At 39.4% G+C, this 24,732-nt stretch overlaps 1 protein-coding gene across 3 annotated transcripts in view; it reads left to right on the top strand.

Moving 5' to 3' along the window:
* The first annotated feature begins 1,090 nt into the window (after positions 1 to 1,090).
* The window catches only part of crtc1b (CREB regulated transcription coactivator 1b), a 162,280-nt gene continuing 138,638 nt past the window's right edge, over positions 1,091 to 24,732 (top strand). For all 3 annotated transcript variants that reach the window (XR_007936490.1, XM_051935056.1, XM_051935055.1), the window contains exon 1: positions 1,091 to 1,236. Coding sequence is in view for 2 of the 3 variants with exons in the window: in XM_051935056.1 (XP_051791016.1) it covers positions 1,111 to 1,236 (126 nt within the window). In the remaining variant the exon portion in view is untranslated. The remainder of the gene's footprint in view (positions 1,237 to 24,732) is intronic.

Here is a 24,732-nt window from a genome sequence, read left to right as displayed (position 1 = left end):
TCTTTACTCCGTTAAATAATTCATTTTTCTTTTACATATTTATAGAATTTCATGATTTTGACTCTAATAAATAATTATTTTTCTTTTGTTCATTTACAGATTTTACTAATATTCCTGCTGCAACTGGGGGTTAGGCGCCAAAGGCACCAGGGGGGGTTGCCCCCGTAGTTTATGTATATTTACCTATTTCACCAACACCTTTATCCAAGGAAGCTTACAACATTTGGGATACAGTTGATTGCTTTTCTTTTGTTTTTCCAATTGGAGCACAGGCAGGTGAAGTGTCTCACTCATGGTCACACATTGTCAATAGTGGGATTTGAACCCACAATCTCAGGGTTTCAGGTCCTGGTCCAAAACAGTAACCAGCACATCACACTGCTTATATGTTTGAACTATTTGTTTAACTATATTGCTACTGTTACTTACTTCCTCCTTATTTTACATTATTTGAGATATTCAGAGAATTTCAACTTAACTCCCCAATTGCTTGTTTTTTACGGCCTCATCCTCTACTTATTTAATATTTTCCAGTTTTATTACTATTACACATTTAATTTTACACAGCACTCAACCCACTTATTCTTGTTATTTTATACTGTTTTCACATATTCAATGAAATATTTTTTCAGGTCATCTTTCACTCACTAATTTACTCTTCCAGCCTAAGTCTTACTGCGCTTATTCTTGATATTTTGTATATTTGTTAATACTTTTTGGGGAACTTCATATCCGTAAAATGAATTGGTTACATTTTAAGTTCATGTATTTTTAATTGAACAAGAAAAATGTTTGATGATATATAAAGTTAAAAAAAACTTGTAAAGCAAGAAAAACTGTTTTTAACTGTTTTTATTTATAGTTAGAATAAATATCACCCTTATATATGTAAATACTTTTTACAATTGTATTGGAGGGTAATATGTTAGTATCAGGTCGTATGTGTCCTTTCATTTCATAGTTTATATTTCTTATTTCTTAAAATAACTTGGAAAATAAGTCCGCTTCGTAACCCCGCCCTCTTCCGCGGCGAACGTAGGAGACCGCCCACGCGCCTCTGCGTCCTGACGTCACGTCCCGCGGAGCGAAAGAGGAGGAGAAGACCGAAAAATGGCGACGTCGAACAATCCGCGGAAATTTAGCGAGAAGATTGCTCTGCACAACCAGAAGCAGGCAGAGGAGACGGCGGCCTTCGAGGAAGTGATGAAGGACTTGAGCATTACTCGAGCGGCACGGGTGAGTAGCGTCGTCACTTGGGGGATGGTTTCCCCCTGGCCCGGATGAGGGAAGAAAAGGGGAGGGGGTGGTGGGAGGTAAACAATAACAAACGCGAGTGTGGCAGCCAGCTAGCGGACAGTAGCGGGGCGGCCTGGCATGGTCTCCCCGCACCGCCACCTGGTCCTCGGCGGAACCAGCTGCTTCGGCTGTCAACTTGGGTATGTTGCTCCGGTGCCTGTAAGCTTTGAAGGCCGCTCACGTGCCTCAGCACCAGAGCACAGCGTGGCAAGGTTTCCCTCGGTGCTGGTGTCGACCCGTTTGGAGCAGAACTGTTATAATGGACGAGTGCTGACGTACCGCCTAAACTGGGGTACCTCATTGAATGCCCTGTCACTTTACCCATGCCGTGAACTTCGTTTTCATAGCACTGTTCGCTGAGCGGAAACTGAATCCTATGGGTCGCCTTTTAAAAGTGGGCGGGTTCGCCCGCGTCAGACACGCTGAGCTGCTGCTTGTTGCCATGTCATTTGGAAGCTTCTTCTTGTGCTAGCCGCAGCAAGGAGATGGGCTGCATTGGGAGGAAGAGATGGTGAATCTCGAACTTTCGTCGTAATGGGGTTTGTGCCATGGGAAGAAGACAGTTGTGGACGCGAAGGCTGTGGTTGCGTGGGAGTGTTAATGTTTTAAGTGGCTTTGCATTGCTAAAAACAAACTGGTGGGTGTACCTTCAGATGTACCTGTACTGGCATTAAAGTGTTGAAAGGAAAATTGTGCTGCCTCGTTGTCTAAGAATGATTAGTAAAAAAAAAAAAAGAAAAATAGGTGACTGTAGGCTTGTAGACGTTGCATTTAACGTTAACCAGAATTTACTGGAAATAGTACAAACTGATCAGTATTCATACACTTAATTGTATGTAGCACTACCTGTAAATTCAAGTATCATACAGATAGATAGTCTCATTTGTGTGCTGCCTTATTGCACCTTACTATCTGTTGCTCTTAAATGTAATATTTGCACCCACTGTCAATCGCACCTTACTCTATTTGCACTTTCTGTTTAATCTGGCTAAACTGCATTTCGTTTAACCATACAATGACAATAAAGTTGAAACTAATCTAATCTAGAGCAGCTACCCATTTAAGTTATAATACTTTTTTCTGAGTTCATTTGCTTAGCACAGATGTGCAAGAAATCTGTACCCAGGACACTTTTGGGAAAACTTCGATGGAACAGTCCAACATGTGTGACCAGTTCACATTTGACCGTAATCCTAATTTTATTATATTTATAATTCCATATAATAGTTCAAGGATGTCAATATGTTATATCAAACCAAATACTTGTTTCAAGTTATATAGGGGTTGCAAGGTGAAATATAACACCCTGCGTTGTTACTGCTCCAAAGAAGGCAGGCAGCTTTTCACCTAATGACTACAGACCAGTGACACTTATGTCTTACATTATTAAGACCTTTGATCATAGACTGAGTCCTCTTGTGATAGATCAGTTGGACCAACTGCAGCTTGCCTAGGTTTGCTGTCACCTGGACAGAGCTGGTAGTAGTGTTGAAACTGTGTTTTTTGATTTTTTTTTCCAGTGGCTTTAATATTATCTAACCATCCCATTTGAAGCATAAGCTCAGAAATATGCGGGGGAATGAATCTATTGCGTCTTGAGTAATAGACTTACCTGTTGGGCAGATTGCATTTTTTAGTCACTGTGTTTCTGATGTGAATGTGAGCATCACAAGGAACATCCTGTCTCTTTTTGTCATCATTCTGTACACCTCATGCTATAAATATCACACCAGTGCAAGTCACATGCTGAAATTATCTGATGATTCTTTTCAAGGATTGGATGTAGGGGTGGTGCATTGCTCCATGTACCTGGTAGTCCACATCAATGACAGGCTGGACTGGTTTTGTAACATAGAGAAACTATATATGAAAGGGCAGAGCAGACTCTTTTTTTTTCCTTAGGAGACTGTGTTACTTTAGTGTGAGTGGTGACATCCTTCACATATTTTACAACTCTGTGATGGCCAGTGTGATTTTCTACTCTGTGTTGTGCGGGACTGGTAACATCACTTCAAGAAAGGCCAATGCCTTATCTACAAGGTAACTAAAAGGGCAGGTTCAGCTGTGGGAAGCACTCTGGAGCCCCTGGAGGTAGTAGCAAAGGAGAGAATGAAAGCAAAACTGAATGCCATTATGACCAATGCTGCACATCCTCTCTATGACACCCTAAGACAGAGTACTTTCAGCTAACACATTTTTAGCTAACGTGTGTCAAGAAATGCTACTGGGGCTCCTTTATGCTAATGACAATACACCTGCATAATTCCTTACTATGAATGCAGCTGTCAAATCAGAAGTTTTCTTTTTTTTTTAGTCAATTTGTTGTATATTTGAGAAGGGTTTGTTGTTTGTCGTAATATTATAATAATTATCTTCTGTAAAAAGCCATTTTTTAGGTATATAAATATCTATCTGTCTATGTATCATTGTGCCTCTTACTGAAACAGGAAAGCAAAACCTGTTCTTGCTCAGCCTTAACCCTGCCAATTTAAAATCTCTTTTTGGGCCCAGTACCTTTAAGGTGTATCTCATTTTTTAAAAGTACATAATTTGAAGTAAAATTGGGAAGCTAAGAGTATAGAATCTGTTTCATGAAGGTTGAAGCCCAGAGTCAGATATGTTCCCTAGTGTATCATTACTTAATTTCACTGTATGTAAACATAGTCACATGCAAAAATTTATTTAAATTCCGCTTTTCTCATGAAAATTTATTTAGCCCTGTTCACATCATTGCACAAGAAATGTGGCAAAGCTTGAACAAGTAGCCTATTTCTATGAAGTATGAATCCACAAATAACAGCATACAGTTGCGGTATGTAATTTCTGCATATTATTTGGAAGTTTGGAAATCTGTTGCAATTAAACATAGGAATCTTTTTCATTGAACCAACACTTGTCAGATCTAGTATGCGCACATAATGTTACAGCACTGTGGAAATGTTTTAGGTCACAAAAGAAATAATTAAAAGAAAAAAGTTGGTTGCCTGGGCTCTGTTATTTGCTTGTGAAAACACTATATAAGGTTATAATAATGTAAATAAACATTAATAAAATTAAAAGTAACACAAATTTATTGTGTTTTCCAAAAAATTGTTGATATATTGTGAGATACCCAGAACAACACAAGTTTGTTTCACAGTTCTGTCCTAGAGATGGCATGGTTATTTCATGTATATCTTAAAGTCCATGAGCAGCACCTCCAGTTAAAATAAAAAGGCAGCGATTAGCTGAACCACGCGTGCTGTTAATGCAGTTTAACATTAGATGGGTGTATTGGATGGCAACACAAGATAATGGAAACTAACACGCTTTGACAGGCATGAAATCATCATTTTGGAACAACAAAATTATATTCAGCTAGCCATACCTCACCGGACTGGATTTTCAAGATTTGATCTTCAAGCTGTCATTAACGAATTAGAAGACATGGCAAGTTGAATGCAGAAAACACAGTGAATGTCCCAAAAGCCGTCTTCATGTTGTGAACAGTACTTAAAGGTCAACTCTTTAAGGAAGTCCAATTAAGTTCTTCCTTAACTTTATGGTACCAAAATACAGGCTTTGACAATGTGAATAAATCTTAAAAGAAATGGATGTGTAGTTCATATTGTAGCTAAAAAGACATTCTTTCAAAAAGGCAACAAGCAGAAGAAACTGTAGTGTGCAAATAAAAAAAATTAAATAATGCTTAATATTTGGGACATGAGTATGTGCTTATCTCATAATCCTATTTAAATTATGATTTTGTTAATGGTAATGTCATTTAGTATATAGAGTGTATCCATCCTCTGAAACAAGGCCCAATTTTCCACTTAATCACAAATTACTGTTTTTAATTTAGAATATTTGAATTGTGAAAAAAACTACCTTAAGTACATATGTGTAAAAGGAATTGAAATTTTGCTTTTAATAACAACAATAAATCATAATGAGTACTATAAATCCATCCATCCATCCATCCATTTTCCAACCCGCTGAATCCGAACACAGGGTCACGGGGGTCTGCTGGAGCCAATCCCAGCCAACACAGGGCACAAGGCAGGAAACAATCCTGGGCAGGGTGCCAACCCACCGCAGGTACTATAAATCAAATACCAAAAACTACCACATCATTAACACTCCTACCAGCAACATTCAGTTATAATAATAACAAATACTGTAACTTAAAACATTTGGGGAGAAATATGCAGAATAACTTACCTTAAGGGTGGTACAGTGGCACATGATAGTATTGCTGCCTCACAGCAAGGGGACCAGAGTTTGTGTCATGGGTGCTTCTTGCATGGAGTTTGCAAACTGTCCCCATGTTAGGGGCTTCAGGTACCTCATACAGTCCAGAGTCATGCAGGTTAGTTGAATTGACAATGCTTAATTGTCCTGTGTGTGTTAACCCTATGATGTACTGACACTGAGTCCAGGGATTGTTTCTACCTTGAACCAAATTCTTGTTGGGACAAGCTTCAGATGCCAGGTGACTCTGCTCTAGACAACTGGGTTTGGAAGTTGGATGGATGGAGTTGCTTTAAATCGATCTATTTCACAGCAATAGGCATCAAATTTTATTGTGTTGTTGTTTTGAATGGTAGCCTTGGCATATAAAAAGTGAGCCCAGAGTTCTTTAGCTGATTTATAAATTCCTCTTAGTGGATCTTCTTCTGATTTGTGCTGTCATTTTAAAAACAGTGTTGCATGTGAAAATGTTAAAAAGTTAAAAAATTCCAAAGGGAATGTGAGCACTTTTGTTTTATCAGTCGCTAAATGCAAGTGAATGTGGCAGATTGTTGACTAAAATGAATATTTACAGAGGATTGGTACTTAAATAAAATATATATATTTTAGAGTCTGAAATAAGTTTTTATATAGTAATTGAGCACAATTAGTGAGTTTTGATACTAGTTTTACATAACATGAGCCACATCAATTAAGTTGTGTACTGTAAAAAAAAAGTTAATGGCCTTTGTGCATTGCACACTGGATCAGCAGGGATCACATGCCAGTTTATTACATTAAGTATTTTACACCCTGAGTTGGCCCATTTAAAACTAATCACCCATGTATAGTATATGTGAATGCTTTCTTTGAGATGTGTTACATCATCTGTCTGATTGCTTCTTACCCATGCTTGCAGTGGGAGATATGCAGCAACACCACTTTTCAAAACAGGTAAACATCCTGCAAAATATTTTTTTTCTGTCTGAAGTGTTTGGATTTCAACATATAAAGCTAATTGAAGTGCTCATTACTAATATTTTGACACTTTCTGCTGCAGTGATATAATAGCTCATGTCAGCTCACACCTAATAAAGTTAGAACTTACAGTAGCCTTTTAATTTTTGTCTTGAAGGCACAGCAGGATTTTATTTGTCTAACCTGATCCTGCACAGTTATTTGGTTGCTAATTCAATATTGTCAGTCTAGTTTGTAAATTCATTATTAGTATTCTATAGATTTGTCCGTTCCAGTATGCACCGTCCAGAAACCTGTTATTCTTATGGCAAGAAAAAATGAAATTGCGTATGGAATGCATGCCATAATTTCTACCAGAATGTAGTATATATAAATGGCTTGCATGCTAGAGATTGATCTAGCATCCTTGTGGGTAAATGTCATAACCCACAGATGACTGGTTTATAGTCCCTTGGAATAAAAGAATCTTCTTCTTTCGGCTGCTCCCGTTAGGGGTTGCCACAGCGGATCATCATCTTCTGAATCTTTCTGCATCTTGTTCTGTTTCACCCATCACCTGCATGTCCTCTTTCACCACATCCATAAACCTTCACTTAGGGTTTCCTCTTTTCCTCTTCTCTGGCAGCTCTATCCTTAGCATCCTTCTCCCAATATACACTTTCTGATGACAATTTTTCTGGTTATAACATAGTTTGTATCTGTTCTTAGGAACTAGTGAGTTCCCTTTTGAATTCCTAAGTTAGATTTGATTGTGCCATGTTAAAATCCACATTGCTAACCGAGAATGGTAAACCGGATGGACGCAGGGACATCCGGCAATGGGCCGTGGATGCAAAAGACATACTGCGCAGGCGCCCCACAAATCTCCCTCCCCCCCCCCCGGAAAGCAACGGGAACCGGATGGAATACAACGTAAAATAAGAAATAAGGCGTCGCGCACAGAAAAAAGAAGTCAGACCACAGAAAAAAAGGAGTCAGACGCCGTTGCACACGAAACGGGACGCACACAAAGAGGAGGATTCAACAAGCCCCTAGCACACAAAAAAAAAAGAAGCCGCGAGCACCACACAAAGCCCATTGGACATGAAACGGGACAGACTACGGCCATAGCACACGAAACGTACACAAAAACGACGATTCAGACCCTCGACCACAGTAACATAAATAACAAATGACACACAAAGCCCCATTTCTAAATGAACCGTCCGTATTAAACATACGTCATCTCAACGGGATCTCATTACAATAAGGCACTATTAACCGTTCAACCGCAGAAAAGACTCCATATTAACAGTGAGTGCGATCCTCCTTATTACTTATCCATATTTATCACGCTCAAGAACAAACAAGTCATGAATTCACGATCACGGGTACAAAACGATACGGCTCGGATAATGGAACCAAACACAATTCACACTATGCAGCATAGGTGGATCTCATTACAATGAGGCACTATTAACCGTTCAACCGCAGAAAAGGCTCCATATTAACAGTAAGTGCGATCCTCCTTATTACTTATCCATATTTCTAACGCTGAACAACAAACAATTCATGAATTCACGATCACGGTTACAAAATGATACGGCTCGGGTAACGGGACCAAACACACGAACCCGCATGAAAAAAAAACAATACATGTTCGGCTACAACGCGCTTCTGAAACTCTGGAAGAAAAAATGTCTCAGCTCCAAAAACGCAAACCTCAACTAACACAGTTACAGAAACGAACCCAAATGGACAGACACACTGAACGTAGACGCATGCAGCGCGCGTCTCACAGTGCTGCATCGAAACAGGCACGGGTTCAAAACGAAACACCTCCCGTCTCAGACATACAGAAACGGCAGCGAAGGTACAAAATAAATAAACGCAGACGTCTACACCGCGCATCTGGAATGCCGGAAAACAATCACGCAAGGCTCCAAAAAGAGAAAGCTCAACTGACCGACATACAAAAACGGGCAAGGCTCAATACAAACAATGCACGCCGTAAACTACAACGGGCTTCTCACACAGCACAAGCAAATCGATTACACCTCTAACACAACACGTCCCAAATAATGTACATACAACGACGCGCCTCTCAAACGGCACAAGCAAAACATACACGTCACGGACATCAACGACAGACACCTGCTAAACGCTTGCGCCAGTTACCTGACAACGCATTCAATAATGAGTCCACTATTCAGGAAAATTCATTGGGATTAATGAATGTCATTTGCAATCATTGTCATTCACTTAACTTCCCTGAAGAAACAACTGGCAATACAAGTAATGAATTTACACGTTGTTGTCAAAAGGGTCAAATTAGACTGCCTCCTTTACATTCATATCCTGAATATCTACAGAAGCTTCTAACTAACGATGTACCTGAAAGTGAAAACTTTATGAACTGCATTAGATCCTACAAATCGGTATCCACTATGAACATTAACAGTGGCACTGCACATGACATCCGTCTTGCAAAACTGTTAATTATTGATGAATGTACAATGGCATCCACTCACTTACTCAACACCATTCATAAACTTCTACAAACGTTGATGAATAATAATATTCCCTTTGGAGGAAAGGTACTTTTATTAGGAGGAGATTTTAGACAGTGCTTAGCTATTGTTCCACATGCCATGCACTCAGCTATTGTTCAGTGCACCTTAAAATACGCAGACAATTGGCATTGCTTTCAAAAGATACAGTTAGTACAAAACATGCGATGTCCAGATCCAGATCATAACAATTGGTTATTACAACTGGGAGATGGTACACTCACCGATACAGATAGACTTCACCCAGATATTATTACAATTCCTCAAGCCTTTATCTGCGACGACTTAGTTACAGAGATATTTGGAACAGCAGTCTCATTAGACCAAATGCCCCTTTTAACACAACGCACTATATTATGTCCAAAAAATATTAATGTGGAAAACATAAATAGCCAAGTCATTGCATTACTTCCTGGAGAGACACAACTCTTTCTAAGCTCTGACAAAGTTGACTCTGATCACGACAATCACCATCTTCATTGACCTTACAAGTTCTGACCTGGAATTACCTTTTACACTTAAACGGCGTGTACAAAGAAATTTTCCAATAAACCTTTACACTGTGCCACACACTTTATTGTTTGCTTTCTATTTGCATCATCTACACCTTCACACTATTCTATATCTCATTCATACATCACGCTCTTTGTCATTTCCCAACACCAGGGGTTGGAGAGCGAAGCGCCCCCTAGTATAGATAGATATGTAATGTGAATATAAATGTCTTTATAGAATATGAAGTTGGAAGTTAATAAACTTAAACTGTGCAAGGTCAGTGAATAAAATGCATGAGTTTGTACTTCCTTGTTTGAGGCATACACAACTTGCAAAGAAACAGTTCAGTTGCTGTTCATTCGTATTATTTGTTAAACTTTCATGCATTCTTGGTATCATAATTCTGATGTTAAAAATCACACATTGTTATTGTCAATGTTGACCCAAGTTCAGTATTAATGACCAATCACGAAAAACTGCATCTCGATGTTTTTCTTCCCTTCCTTTTTTAAGGACTTCATTATTATTATTATTGTATGCTAGATTTACCATTTGCACAAAGGTGAAAATTGACTGAATAGGGTAAAAATACAAAGGATTCTTAGTTAGTTTAAGCACTTTTGCTACATCTCTTAGACAAATAAACACACAGTGTGAAATAAGTGCTTTTCTGTTTTCTCTTAGATACAGTATATCAGTTTGTGAATCTGAAATTTGCATGTGCTTGAATTGTATATATCAGATTGCAGGTGCCAGTCTTTGTTTTCTGGAGTTTATGGTTTATAGAGCAACACATTGGCAATGTGACACATGGAATAAATTACCAAGAGGTGTGGTAGAAATTAGTCCTTTAAGAACCTTCAAAACTCAATGTGATGTTTATTTTGGATAAAACAGATCGACAGGATTAATGAGATTTTTGGACTGACTGATCTGTTCTTGCCAGAATTATTATCCATATTACTAAACGAGAATGGTAAACCGGATATGGACGCAGGGACCTGCTCGTGGACACAGCAGACATAGTGTGCAGGCGCCACACAAAGCCCCCCTCCCCAGAGTGAAACGGGAGAGACTATGAACGTGCGCAGGCACCACACAAAGCCCTTCCCTCCGCCCCAGAGCAAAACGGGAGAGACTATGAACCGTCTGACATGCCACAAGCAGGATAAAGCGAGGTCAGAAATAAAAGACAGAGTAGGAAACAAAGTAAAACGTCATAAAGAGGTTAAAGAACGGGGCCAAACACATGGAGAGCAGGTTACAGATGATGAAAACTGGAAGGCAACAGCTTCAAAAAAACCTAGGCACGAAACACATGCACAGCGAGGGACAGAATATAAAGGCGGAAACAACGACAGTTAAACGTCCACACCACACAGCCGAGGCAGACCCGGAAGGTGCAGGCGCCTACATCGCGCGTCGGAAGGCGCAGGAAAGTACGAAAGGCAAAGGCGGTTACACAGCATGGTCAAACCCGACATAATACGGAAGGCGCAGGCGTTGCCGCCATGTTGTGAGTGGCACTAATGCGTAGTGAGGGCGCAGGCGTCACCGCCATATTGTGCGTGGCACTACTGCTGAGTACAGTTAGGAATAATGTGCTGCTTGGTGTGCCACACAAACCCCCCCACAGACTACGGAGTCCATGGAGACTACGAACGACATAACCACACAAACAACAGGAGTCAGCGCCCAACCCCAGTGTAAAACGGGACAGAATACGGAGTCGAGAAAGGTTCACAAATCAAACCCGACATAATACGCCACCCCAGAGTAAAACGGGACAGACTACGAAGTCCAGAAAGGGTCACAAATCAATTGGAGTACGGAAAGCGCCAGACAGTACGCAAACACACTACACAGCATGATCCACGCACCTCTAATAACCCGCAAGCAAAAACACGATATAGTACAGAAACCCCACAAATACGGACTCCACAACATATTTGAATCACATTACAGTGATACAATCACACAAACAACAGGAGTCAGCGCCCCACCCCAGAGTAGAACGGGACAGAATACGGAGTCGAGAAAGGTTCACAAATCAAACCCGACATGATATGCCACCCCAAAGTAAAACGGGACAGACTACGGGGTCCAGAAAGGGTCACAAATCAATTAGAGTACGGAAAGCGCCAGACAGTACGCAAACACACTACACATGCATGATCCACGCACCTCTAATAACCCGCAAGCAAAAACACGATATAGTACAGAAACCCCACAAATACGGAATCCACAACATATTTGAATCACATTACAGTGATACAATATTAACAGTGCAACCACACAAGACACAGGCACAACACCTGATGGGTAATAAAAATAAACGAACACTCCGTATTAAAGGTTCGTCATCCTCACACGTGAAGACTATACAGCATAAGTTAATCATCACATTATAGTCATACATTTTTAACAATTGAACCACAGAAAACGCTACGTATTAACAGTAAGTGCAATCCATTATCCATATTACTAACACTAAACAAGGAAGACCTAATGGAGTTGCGCTCACGCCTCCAAAACAATAGACCAGATACCACTGTTAACGCGACGGGCTATATTATGTCCAAAGAATTTTGATGTTGATCACATAAATAACCAAGTCATTGCATTACTTCCTGGATAAAGCCGCCTCTTTCTAAGTACTGACAAAATTGATTCTGAAGACGACATTGAACATCTTAATTTCCCTTTACAATATCTGAACACTATTAACCCAGCCGGATTTCCACAACACAATCTTAACCTTAAAATCGGAACAATTGTCATGCTATTAAGAAACCTTAATACTAAACAGGGTTTATGCAACGGTACACATTTAGTCATCAACACCATGACAAACAATCTTATTGAAGCAAAAATACTTACAGGATCACATACTGACAATATTGTTTTAATTCCTAGAATTGCCCTTACACTTGGGCAACGCCAATTTCCCAGTAAACCTGCATTTGCCATGACAATCAACAAATCCCAAGCACAGACCATGGACAAAGTTGCCATATACCTCTCTGAGCGCGTATTTGGACATGGACAACTTTATGTAGCCTTCTCATGAGTTCGGCGTTCATCTGACATTAAACTTAAAGTTATAAATACTCCAATACCAAGGAAAAATCATTCAAAGACAACAAACCATCTTTACTACAAATATTGGATATAAAGAGATATTCCAATAAATCTTTGTGATTTACCATACAATGCGTTCTTTACTTCCTGTCCACCATCTGAAACTGCGGAGGCAAAATAGTCACGGGTTCAAACCGAACGAGCTCAACTGACGGATATACGCCTACAACGCGCGTCTCAAACCGCAGAAGCAGGGCAAGCACGGGTTCAAAACAACGCAAGCTCCTACAACGCGCGTCTGAAACTACGGCTGACCAGCGGGCACAGGTTCAAATGCCGGGGGTAGGCGAGCGAAGCGAGCAGGGGGCAGAGCCCCCTTGTATGTTCTATTATGCAGGCGAAAGAAAGAGTAGTGCTAATTCACATTGCTCTGGAGAATAATTTGTATTTGAAAAAGAAAGTGCTGATCTTTCAAACTGGATAAATGGGTGTGCATTTCATTGATAAAAATAACTCAGTAACCAACAACATGAGTGGGCTTTTTTCCTGAAAATGATATTTAAATGCAAGGTAGTGATCTGAAAAATCCTGGTATTTTAAATGATAAATACTTAACTTTTCAGACACATTTCTCAAGAGTTTAAAATTCAGTCAAATGTTAGAAGTCTGGTAGAGTGAATTGGCAGATGGGATTCTTTACTTAATTTCCTCCTCCCTGCAACAAAAAATCAAGGAAGATGTCTTAAAATGAACAAAGTACATTGAAAGGTGTCCTGCATTTCACTTTTGCTGTCGTAATGCACACCACAAAGTATAAGTATGTAATATAAATACGATTATTGAGGTCTGTCTGCAGTTGATCTGTGTGGTCTTTGTTTTTTGATGCGTTTATTGACAGTTTCCATTCAACTGTGGAGGATGTTGTACCACAGTGGTTTTTTTTGTTTTGTTTTTTTTTTTTTAAGGTTTTATAGTAAAGAGCTAAGTTTTGTTTTACCTTTTGAATTAATCTGTTATTACTGAGGGAAATGTATGTAGTAGCTCATCCATATTACTAACCGAGAATGCTAAACCGGATGATGGACGCAGGCACATCCGGCCATGGGCCGTAGCTGCAAAAAGACGTACTGCGCCGGCGCAACACACAGTCCGCGAGAGTCGGCTGAGGACCCGAGAAAGGCGGACAAAAGAGGGCGAGAGAGGCGGATGAGGGTCCGCGAGAGACGCAGGCGCAAAAAGAGTCTGAGAGTCCGACAAGAGCACAGAAAACAGGAGTGAGCACATACAGAAAGGAGTCACAAAAATGATCCTCAACAAGCACCAAAATAAGGAAAAAAAACATTAAAGAGCACTCAAACGAGGGGAAAGCACGAAACACATTGCACACGAAACTAAACACACCAAAAAAAAAGAACAGACGAGCGCACAATAGCAAGGCACGACCATACCCCCGCCACCCTACAGGCACGGGACGGGACGGGACACACACCAAGAGGGGGATTCAACAAGCCCATGGAAGACCAAAAAAAAGAACACAAAACCACCCCACAGACCCTACAAGCAAGGGACGGGACACACAAAGAGGGGGAGAGAGGCGGATGAGGGGCCGCGAGAGACGCAGGCGCAAAAAGGGTCCGACAAGAGCACAGAAAACAGGAGTGAGCACATACAGAAAGGAGTCACAAAAATGAGGCTCAACAAGCACCAAAATAAGGAAAAGGCACATAAAAGAGTACTCAAACGAGGGGAAAGCACGAAACACATTGCACACGAAACTAAACACACCAAAAAAAAAAGAACAGACGAGCGCACAATAGCAAGGCACGACCATACCCCCCCCCCCCCCCCCACCCTACAGGCACGGGACGGGACGGGACACACACCAAGAGGGGGATTCAACAAGCCCATGGAAGACCAAAAAAAAGAACACAAAAACACCCCACAGACCCTACAAGCAATGGACGGGACACACACAAAGAGGGGGATTCAAACAAGACACAGGAACACAAAAAGAAACAAAACGCTCGCGCAACAACGATCCCCCCCCACACATCCATAAGAAAAAATGTCTCGACTCCAAAAACGCAAAGCTCAACTAAAGCTTCTAACTAACGATGTACCTAAAAGTAAAAACTTTATGAACTGCATTAGATCCTACAATAGTTCATTTGCTTTTGCATATACCGGAGTAAATATCAGGCCACCAAAAGGCAATGGACCATACTGCTTTCGCATATGTGCACAAATACTGCATTGCATTGGAACAGTGCACCCTGAAACAAATCAACAACGCAAATATGCACAAATCTACATCCTAGATCCACATTACGCAATCTATCAATCAAAGTGTTGCATCGCAACAAGCACGGATTCAAAACGAAACACCTCCCGTCTCAGACATACATTAATGGCAGCGAAGGCTACAACGGGCTTCTCACACAGCACAGGCAAATCGATTACAGCTCCAAAACAACACGTCCCAAATACTACACATGCAACAACGCGCCTCTCAAACGGCACAAGGAAAACATACACCAGGAAAATTCATTCGGATTAATGAATGTCATTTGCAATCATTGTCATTCAGTTCACTTCCCTGAAGAAACAACTGGCAATACAAGTTATACATTTACACGTTGTTGTCAAAAGGGTCAAATTAGACTGCCTTCTTTACATTCATATACTGAATATCTACAGAAGCTTATAACTGACGATGTACCTGAAAGTTAAATCTTTATCAACTGCATTAGATCCTACAAATCGGTATCCACTATGAACATTAACGGTGGCACTGCACGTGACATCCGTCTTGAAAAAATGTTGTTTATTGATGAATGTTCAATGACATGAAGTCACTTACTCAACACCATTCATAAACTTCTACAAACGTTTATGAATAATAATATTAGATTTGGAGTAAAGGTACTTTTATGAGGAGGAGATTTTAGACAGTGATTAGCTATTCTTCCAGATGCCATGCACTCAGCTATTGTTCAGTGCACCTTAAAATACGCAGACAATTGGCATTACTTTCAAAAGATACAGTTAGTAAAAAAGATACGATGTCCAGAACCAGATCATAACAATTGCTTATTACAACTGAGAGATGGTACACTCACCAATACAGATGGACTTCAGCCACATATTATTACAATTCCTCAAGCCTTTATCTGCGACGACTTAGTTACAGAGACATTTGGAACAGCAATCTCATTAGACCAAATGCCCCTTTTAACACAACGCACTATATTATGTCCAAAAAATATTAATGTGGAAAACATAAATACCCAAGTCATTCCATTACTTCCTGGAGAGACACAACTCTTTCTAAGCTCTGACAAACTTGACTCTGATCACAACAATAACCATCTTAAATGACCTTACAAGTTCGGAGCTGGAATTACCTTTTACACTTAAACGGCGTGTGCAAAGAAATTTTCAAATAAACCTTTACACTGTGCCACACACTTTATTGTTTGATTTCTATTTGCATCATCTACACCGTCACACTATTCTATATCTCATTCATACATCACGCTCTTTGTCATTCCCAACACCAGGGTTTGGCGAGCGAAGCCCACCCCACAGACCCTACAAGCAACGGACGGGACACACACAAAGAGGGGGATTCAAACAAGACACAGGAACACAAAAAGAAAGAAGACGCTCGCGCAACAACAATCCTCACCCCCCCCCACACACACACACATCCATAAGAAGTGACACCCAAAGCCACATATTCTAAAGTGAACGTCAACACCTTCACACTAGACAGCATAGGTGTCAGCATAGGTGGATCTCCTTACAATAAAGCACTATTAACCGTTCAACTGCAGAAAAGGAAACATATTAACAGTGACTGCGATCCTCCGGAGTGGCAGCAAATCTGTTAATAAATGGTCGTACATGTCACTCAATATTCAAAATACCGGTCCCAATCACAGAGACATCAGTATCCACTATGAACATTCACAGTAGCAATGCCCGAGACATCCGTCTTGCAAAACTGATAATTATTGATGAATGTACAATGGCATCCAGTCACTTACTCAACACCATTGATAAACTTCTACAAACGTTGATGAATAATAATATTCCCTTTGGAGGAAAAGTTCTTTTATTAGGAGGAGATTTTAGACAATGCTTAGCTATTGTTCCACATGCCATGCGCTCAGCTATTGTTCAGTCCACCTTAAAATACGCAGACAATTGGCATTGCTTTAAAACAATACAGTTGGTACAAAACATGCGATGTCCAGATCCAGAATATAACAGTTGGCTAATACAACTGGGAAATGGTACACTCACAAATACAGATGGACTTCACCCAGATATTATTTCCATTCCACAATCCTTTATCTCAGACGACTTAGTAAAAGAGATATTTGGAACAGCAATCACATTAGACCAAATACCCCTGTTAACACAACGCACTATATTATGTCCAAAAAATATTAATGTTAATCACATTAATAACCAAGTCATTTCATTACTTCCTGGAGAGACACAGATCTTTCTAAGCTCAGACAAAGTTGACTCTGATGACGACAATGAACATATAAATTTCCCCTTAGAATATTTGAACACTATTAACCCTGCTGGATTACCACAACACGACCTTGCCCTTAAAAACGGAACAATAATCATGCTATTAAGAAACCTTAACACAAAACAGGGTTTATGCAATGGCACACGGTTAGTCGTCAACACCATGACACACAATGTTATTCAAGCGACAGTTCTTACAGGATCACATGCTAACAATACTGTTCTCATTCCTAGAATTGACCTTACAAGTTCTGAGCTAGAATTACCTTTTACATTGAAACGCCGACAGTTCCCCATTAAACCTGCATTTGCCATGACCATCAACAAATCACAAGGACAAACCATGGACAAGGTTGGCATCTACCTCTCTGAACCCGTTTTTGGACATGGACAACTTTATGTTGCCTTCTCACGTGTTCGCCGTTCATCTGACGTTAAAGTTAAAATTATAAATAATCCATGCCAAGGAAGACTCATTCAAGGACAAGACACCATCTTTACTACTAATGTTGTATACAAAGAAATATTCCAATAAAACATTAATATATGACAAACACTCTATTTGTTATTTCTATGGGCATCATCCAAAGCTGCACACTATTCTATATCTAATTCATACATCGAATATTTGAACACTATTAACCCTGCTGGATTACCACAACACGACCTTGCCCTTAAAAACGGAACAATAATCATGCTATTAAGAAACCTTAACACAAAACAGGGTTTATGCAATGGCACACGGTTAGTCGTCAACACCATGACACACAATGTTATTCAAGCGACAGTTCTTACAGGATCACATGCTAACAATACTGTTCTCATTCCTAGAATTGACCTTACAAGTTCTGAGCTAGAATTACCTTTTACATTGAAACGCCGACAGTTCCCCATTAAACCTGCATTTGCCATGACCATCAACAAATCACAAGGACAAACCATGGACAAGGTTGGCATCTACCTCTCTGAACCCGTTTTTGGACATGGACAACTTTATGTTGCCTTCTCACGTGTTCGCCGTTCATCTGACGTTAAAGTTAAAATTATAAATAATCCATGCCAAGGAAGACTCATTCAAGGACAAGACACCATCTTTACTACTAATGTTGTGTACAAAGAAATATTCCAATAAAACATTAATATATGACAAACACTCTATTTGTTATTTCTATGGGCATCATCCAAGGCTGCACACTATTCTATATCTAATTCATACATCTGACTCTTTCTCATGTCCCAACGCCAGGGGTTGGCGAGCGAAGCGAGCAGGGGGCGGAGCCCCCTAGTGTAAAAGACATGATCTGCATGTTCTGTGGAATGAATACATCAACTAAAAACTCTGGTGCTTCAGCATTTGGTGAAGCAAACTCTCAAATCATGGCTGTGCTTTTTTAGAGAGAGAGGTTTAGTTAATATTAGCATTCAGACATTTGTGAATGGTAGAGAAAACATTTATTTTGTTATCTTTTCTTCCATACGCAATGTAACGTTTGTGGGTATGTCTGTGTGTGTGTGTGTGTGTGTGTGTGTGTGTCTGAGTGGTTGAGGGTTTTAAATGTGGTCTTAATTGCAGGTTGCAGATATTCTTGCAGCTAGCTTTATTCTAGGTTTTCAGTTGGTGGTCAAAAAGTTTACAGCTAAAAACATTTAGAGAAACACCAATGAAACTAAAGAAATTTTATTTTATTCTTCATTGCCTAGTGAGCAAATATTTAGCAGATAACACTTTTTCAAAGAACTTTTAATTGGGAAAGTCAAGTATCCGTTGAATGTTGTAATATCACAACATCCCAAAGAGTGCTAAGTTTTTTTGTTTTTTTTTTATTTTATTAATTTTCATTGTAATCATTCCATACAAACAGATCAATTTATAACCCAACAAATTTGAAGACTAATCAAACCCCACCCCTGAGAAGGAGAGCTTAGCTAAAGGAAAATTGCTTAAGGCTTTTTAATAAGGCAACATTAAACAAAAGAAAGGGAGAAGTAAATATCTATGTAAATAAGAGATGGAGAAGGGAGTTAAATGCGGTAATAGTTATTTCTCTTATTCTAAAATAATATTGATTAAATCCTGCCATGTTTTGAAAAAATTTTGTACAGATCCTCTGACTGAAAATTTGATTTTTTCCAATTTCAAATAATATAAAACATCGGTTTCCCATTGACTTTTAAGAGGAGAATTAGGATTCTTCCAATTTAACAAAATAAGTCTGCGTGCCAAAAGTGTAGTGAATGCAATCACCGTTTGCTTGTCCTTCTCCAATTCAAGTCCATTTGGAAGAACACCGAACACAGCTGTTAATGAGTTAGGAGGGATTGTGATACCAAGGCTGTCTGAGAGGCACTTAAAAATTTTTGTCCAAAATTATGTTAGTTTGGTGCAGGCCCAAAACATGTGACCCAGTGAGGCAGGAGCTTGGTTGCAGCGTTCGCAGGTTGGATCCTGCCCTGGAAACATTTTGGACAGTTTTAAGCGAGACAGATGGGCTCGATATATAATTTTTAGTTGAATAATTCTATGCTTTGCGCATATAGAACTCGAGTGAATTCTCTGCTTTGCTACCTTCCATCTCCTTTTCTGATATATTGATTAAGAGATCTTCTTCCCAATGTCCTCTTGGATCTTTGAAAGGTAGGGACTCTAATAAGATTTTATATATTGCGGAAATAGTGTTTGTTTCCTCGAAATTGAGCAGTATTTTTTCCAGCATTGTGGAGGGTGCAAGGTGGGGGAAATCGGGCAATTTCTGTTTAACAAAATTTCTAATTTGAAGATAGTAAAAGAAATGTGTAGCTGGGAGGTTGAATTTTGAACGTAATTGTTCAAAAGATGTAAATATGTTGTCTATATAAAAATCTCTGAGCATTTTAATCCCAAAACTTTTCCAGGTATTAAAAACTGGATATACTTGCGAAGGTTGAAAGAGGTGGTTCTCTTGCAGAGGTGCCACTGATAAAAGATTTTCCATCTTAAAATGCTTTCTAATTTGGTTCCATATTCTGAGTGAGTAAAGCACAATTGGGTTATTAGTATATTTGCGATAACTTTCATTTATTGGAGAGCAGAGCAGGGAATATAAAGAAGTACTACAGGATTTAACTTCTATTGTGGACCAAGCCTGTGTATGTTCATTTATTTGTGTCCAGGTTTTTATGGCTTGTATGTTTGCTGCCCAGTAATAAAACTGAAAATTAGGTAAAGCCATGCCATCTTCTGCCTGAGGTCTTTGTAGGGTCGCTCTTCGGATACGTGGGTGTTTTGAGTTCCAAATGAATGAGGTTATTATTGAATCTAACTGTTTAAAAAACGATTTATTGATATATATTGGAATGTTTTGAAATAAAAAGAGAAGTTTAGGAAGGATATTCATCTTAACAATGTTAATTCTTCCGGCTAGAGTGAGATGAAGGGTTGACCATCTATGCAAGTCTTGCTTAATTTTTTCCATACAGACGGCAAAATTTTGTTGATAAAGAGCTTTATGTTTACTTGTGATATTTACCCCTAGGTATTTAAACTGATCTGCTATGGTAAAAGGTAGGGTGTCTAATCTAATATTATATGCTTGTGAATTCACTGGAAAGAGTATACTTTTATTCAGATTAATTCTAAGACCAGATATCTTTTGAAATTCTGTTAGTGCTGTTAGAACTGCAGGGACAGTGTTTTCTGGGTCTGATATATATAAGACCATATCATCTGCATATAGAGAAAATTTCTGTTCCAGTCCTTCTCTGACAATCCCCTTTATCTGATAAGAATTTCGGCAGTGAACCGCCAGTGGTTCAATAGCGATTGCAAACAACAGTGGCGACAAGGGACATCCTTGTCTGGTACCCCGTTCTAGTTTAAAGTAGTCTGAGCAAATGTTATTAATACAAATTGAAGCTTCTGGATTGGTATACAGTAGTTTGATCCAAGCACAAATATTCGGGCCAAACCCAAATTTCTCCAATGCAGTGAAAAGGTAATTCCATTCAATCATATCAAATGCTTTTTCTGCGTCTAATGATAGTAAATTCTCTGGGGTGTTTGATTTTGCTGGTGAATATATAACATTAAACAAGCGTCGGAAATTTGAAGATAGGTGTCGGCCTTTAATAAATCCAGTTTGATCTTGTGATATTACCGAGGGCAGCACTTTCTCCATCCTTCTAGCTAGGATTTTTGAGAGTATCTTAACATCATTATTCAGGAGTGAAATTGGTCTGTATGATGCACATTGTAACAAGTCCTTATTTTGTTTAGGAAAGACGGTGATTAATGCTTGTCGAAATGTTTGAGGTAGTATTTGGTTGTCTCTAGCTTCTGTAAATGTTGCCAATAAGAGGGGAGCTAGCTGAGTGGAGAATTTCTTATAAAATTCTACGGGGTAACCATCAGGGCCTGATGATTTCCCACTTTGTAGTGACTTTATAGCGTCTAGTAATTCTGTTAGCGTTAGAGGTTTATCCAGTTCCTCAGCACTTACAGCATCTATTTGTGGTATCTGTGATGTATCCAGAAATGCATTAGATTGTGTGTTGTCTTCTTTGGGCTCAGTGGAATATAAAGACTTATAGTAATCTCTAAATGTGTACATTATTTTATTATGGTCGATGATTTCTTCTCCATTCTTGTTGGTGATTACTGGTATTGCATTGTGAACTTCTTGTTTATGAATTTGTTGAGCTAAAAGCTTATTAGCTTTTTCTCCGTGTTCATAGTAATGCTGTCTAGACTTATAAATAAGTTGTTCAGTTTATTTAGTTGTTAAGATGTTAAGTTCTGTATGTAGGGCCTGCCTTTTCCTGTGGAGAACTTCATTTGGACACCTGGCTTGTTCTTCATCTATTCTAGTAATTTCACTTCTTAGCTCTGACACTTTCTTGGTTTCTAATTTATTTCTGTGGGAAAGATATGAAATAATCTGTCCTCTTAAGAAGGCCTTTAGAGTTTCCCAGAGTGTTCTTGCAGAAACCTCTGTGGACGTGTTTGTCTCTAGGAAGAAGCTGATTTGTTTGGATATAAATTCTGTGCAGTTCTAGTCTGCCAATAAAAGAGGGTTAAGACGCCATCTGCGAGGTGAGTGTGAGGGGCTTATTGATTTTAGCTCCAAGACTAGAGGGGCATGGTCAGAGATAACAATTGTGTCATATTTGCATGATTTAATTGTAGGCAGGAAATTATTATCTATAAAAAAAATAATCAATTCTTGAGTAGCTATAATGCACTGGTGAGTAGAACGAATATGTTCTTGAGTTTGGGTTAAGAAACCTCCAGGGGTCTGATAAGTTGTGATCATTTAAAAACTGTGTACCCTAAGTTCTTGTCTATAAGCCGGACTCATGTATTAGCCGGAGACCAAAAATCATACGAATTTTTAAAATAAAATCGTATCATAGATAAGCCGGACTCATGGATAAGCCGAACGTACTATAACCTATAACTAATAGAAGGGAGGGAGGTCAGTGGTCTCACTCGCGCCCATTTAATTTCTTTAAGGGGGGAGAGAGTGTGAGATATTGGCGTCTCTCTCACTCCCCGCATGGCGCGGTTGGAGCGGCCGGAGCGCGTTCTTTCTGCTCTGGGCGTCGCCGAGTCAACACGAGCGCGTAGTGGTCATTTAAATTGTGATTTTATATGTAAGCATATTTAAATATATATCGCGGATTTCTGCGGACAATGGGTCTTTTAATTTCTGGTACATGCTTCCTCAGTTGGTTTGCCCAGTTGATTTCATACAAGGGACGCTATTGGCAGATGGCTGAGAAGCTACCCGGCTTACTTTTCTGTCTCTCTTGCGCTGACTATCTGTGATCCTGACGTATGGGGATTGAGCAGGGGGGCTGTTTGCACACCTAGACGATACGGACGCTCGTCTAAAAATGCTGAAAGATTATCTTCTCGTTGCTATCTTTTGTAAAGCTGATTCCTGAAAAGACATGCTGCACAGTGCTTCGCATACTTAAAAGCTCGAAGGGCACGTATTGATTTTTGACTGAAAAACAAACTCTCCCTCTCTCTCTCTTTGTCTGCTCCTGACGGAGGGGGTGTGAGCTGCCGCCTTCAACAGCTTTGTGCCGCGGTGCTTCGCATACTTAAAAGCCAAACAGACATATTGATTTGTTTGCTTCACTCCTTTGAAGAGGAAGATATGTTTGCATTCTTTTAATTGTGAGACGGAACTGTCATCTCTGTCTTGTCATGGAGCACAGTTTAAACTTTTGAAAAAGAGACAAATGTTTGTTTGCAGTGTTTGAATAACGTTCCTGTCTCTCTACAACCTCCTGTGTTTCTGCGCAAATCTGTGACCCAAGCATGACAATATAAAAATAACCATATAAACATATGGTTTCTACTTCGCGGATATTCTTATTTCGCAGGTGGCTCTGGAACGCAACCCCCGCGATGGATGTATAAGCCGGACTTATGAATAAGCCGATATTCTATTTTTTCATTTTCACAACTTTTTTCCTTAGATAAGCCGCGGCTTATAGACAAGAACTTAGGGTAATTATCTTTGCAGTAGATGTCGTCCCCCCTGTCACAGGAGTCCTATCTAAGAGTGGATTTAAAACACAATTAAAGTCCCCAGCCATTATAATTTTATGAGTGTTCACATTGGGAATGGATGCAAATAGATTTTGCATGAATTCCTTATCATCAACATTGGGTGCATAAACATTTATCAAAATCATTTTACTGTTATATAAGTTGCCCATAACCATCACATATCTCCCTTCAGGGTCCGACACTACATCTGATGCTACAAATGGAACTGTTCTATGTATGAGAATTCCCACCCCTCTAGTTTTCTTTATAAAGCTAGAATGGAACATTTGGCCAGTCCAGTCTTTTTGTAGTCTGAACTGATCCTTGGTTCGTAAGTGGGTCTCCTGTAAAAATACTATTTTAGCGTTTAAGCCTGTTAGGTGAGAGCATACTTTCTTTCTCTTTAATTCGTGATTCAGGCCTTTAACATTCCAGCTCACAAAGTTAACTGTCCCATCATGGAGACATTGATTCTGAGTTTTTAATGTCATTTTATAGTTTTAATTGGTAATATGGCAGTTTTAATCTTAGTTTCAAGATTCCCCATGAGTTATTGCATTTTAGCCTATTGTTGCATTGATATTTATAATTATAAGAATTACAAGAATAGATTAGATATAACCTGCTCTCCTTCTCTCCCCCCTTTATCCCCCCACCCCCCCATTTTGCCTCCCCACATGAGGCTAGATCCCACTTCGCGATGTTCCAGTCCTCTGACATACGAAGAGACAGAGCACGTCCAAAACAAAACAAACCCCACCCTGCAGCGGCGTTACAGAATTAAAACAGAGACATCTTTTGCAGTTAAATTCTTAATACTATCTGCTGAATATGTTCTCATTAACAGTATTTAAACTTGAAATAATCTTCAGTGCTTTTAAGTTAAGATATTAAGATTAAAAAAAAGAAAGGAAAAAAAAAAAAAAAGAATCAACCCTGGGAATGATTTTAAAAACTAGTCTAGGATAAACCTGGTAATTCCTACTGTAATAGTATAATGGTAATGGTTTATTGCTTTTTCTACTATTTATACTAAGG

Source organism: Erpetoichthys calabaricus, chromosome 12 (assembly GCF_900747795.2).
Source record: "Erpetoichthys calabaricus chromosome 12, fErpCal1.3, whole genome shotgun sequence".
NCBI classification, from domain to species: Eukaryota; Metazoa; Chordata; class Cladistia; order Polypteriformes; family Polypteridae; genus Erpetoichthys; species Erpetoichthys calabaricus.
Note: the sequence above shows the minus strand (reverse complement) of the source record. Positions and strands in the feature narration are given on the sequence as shown.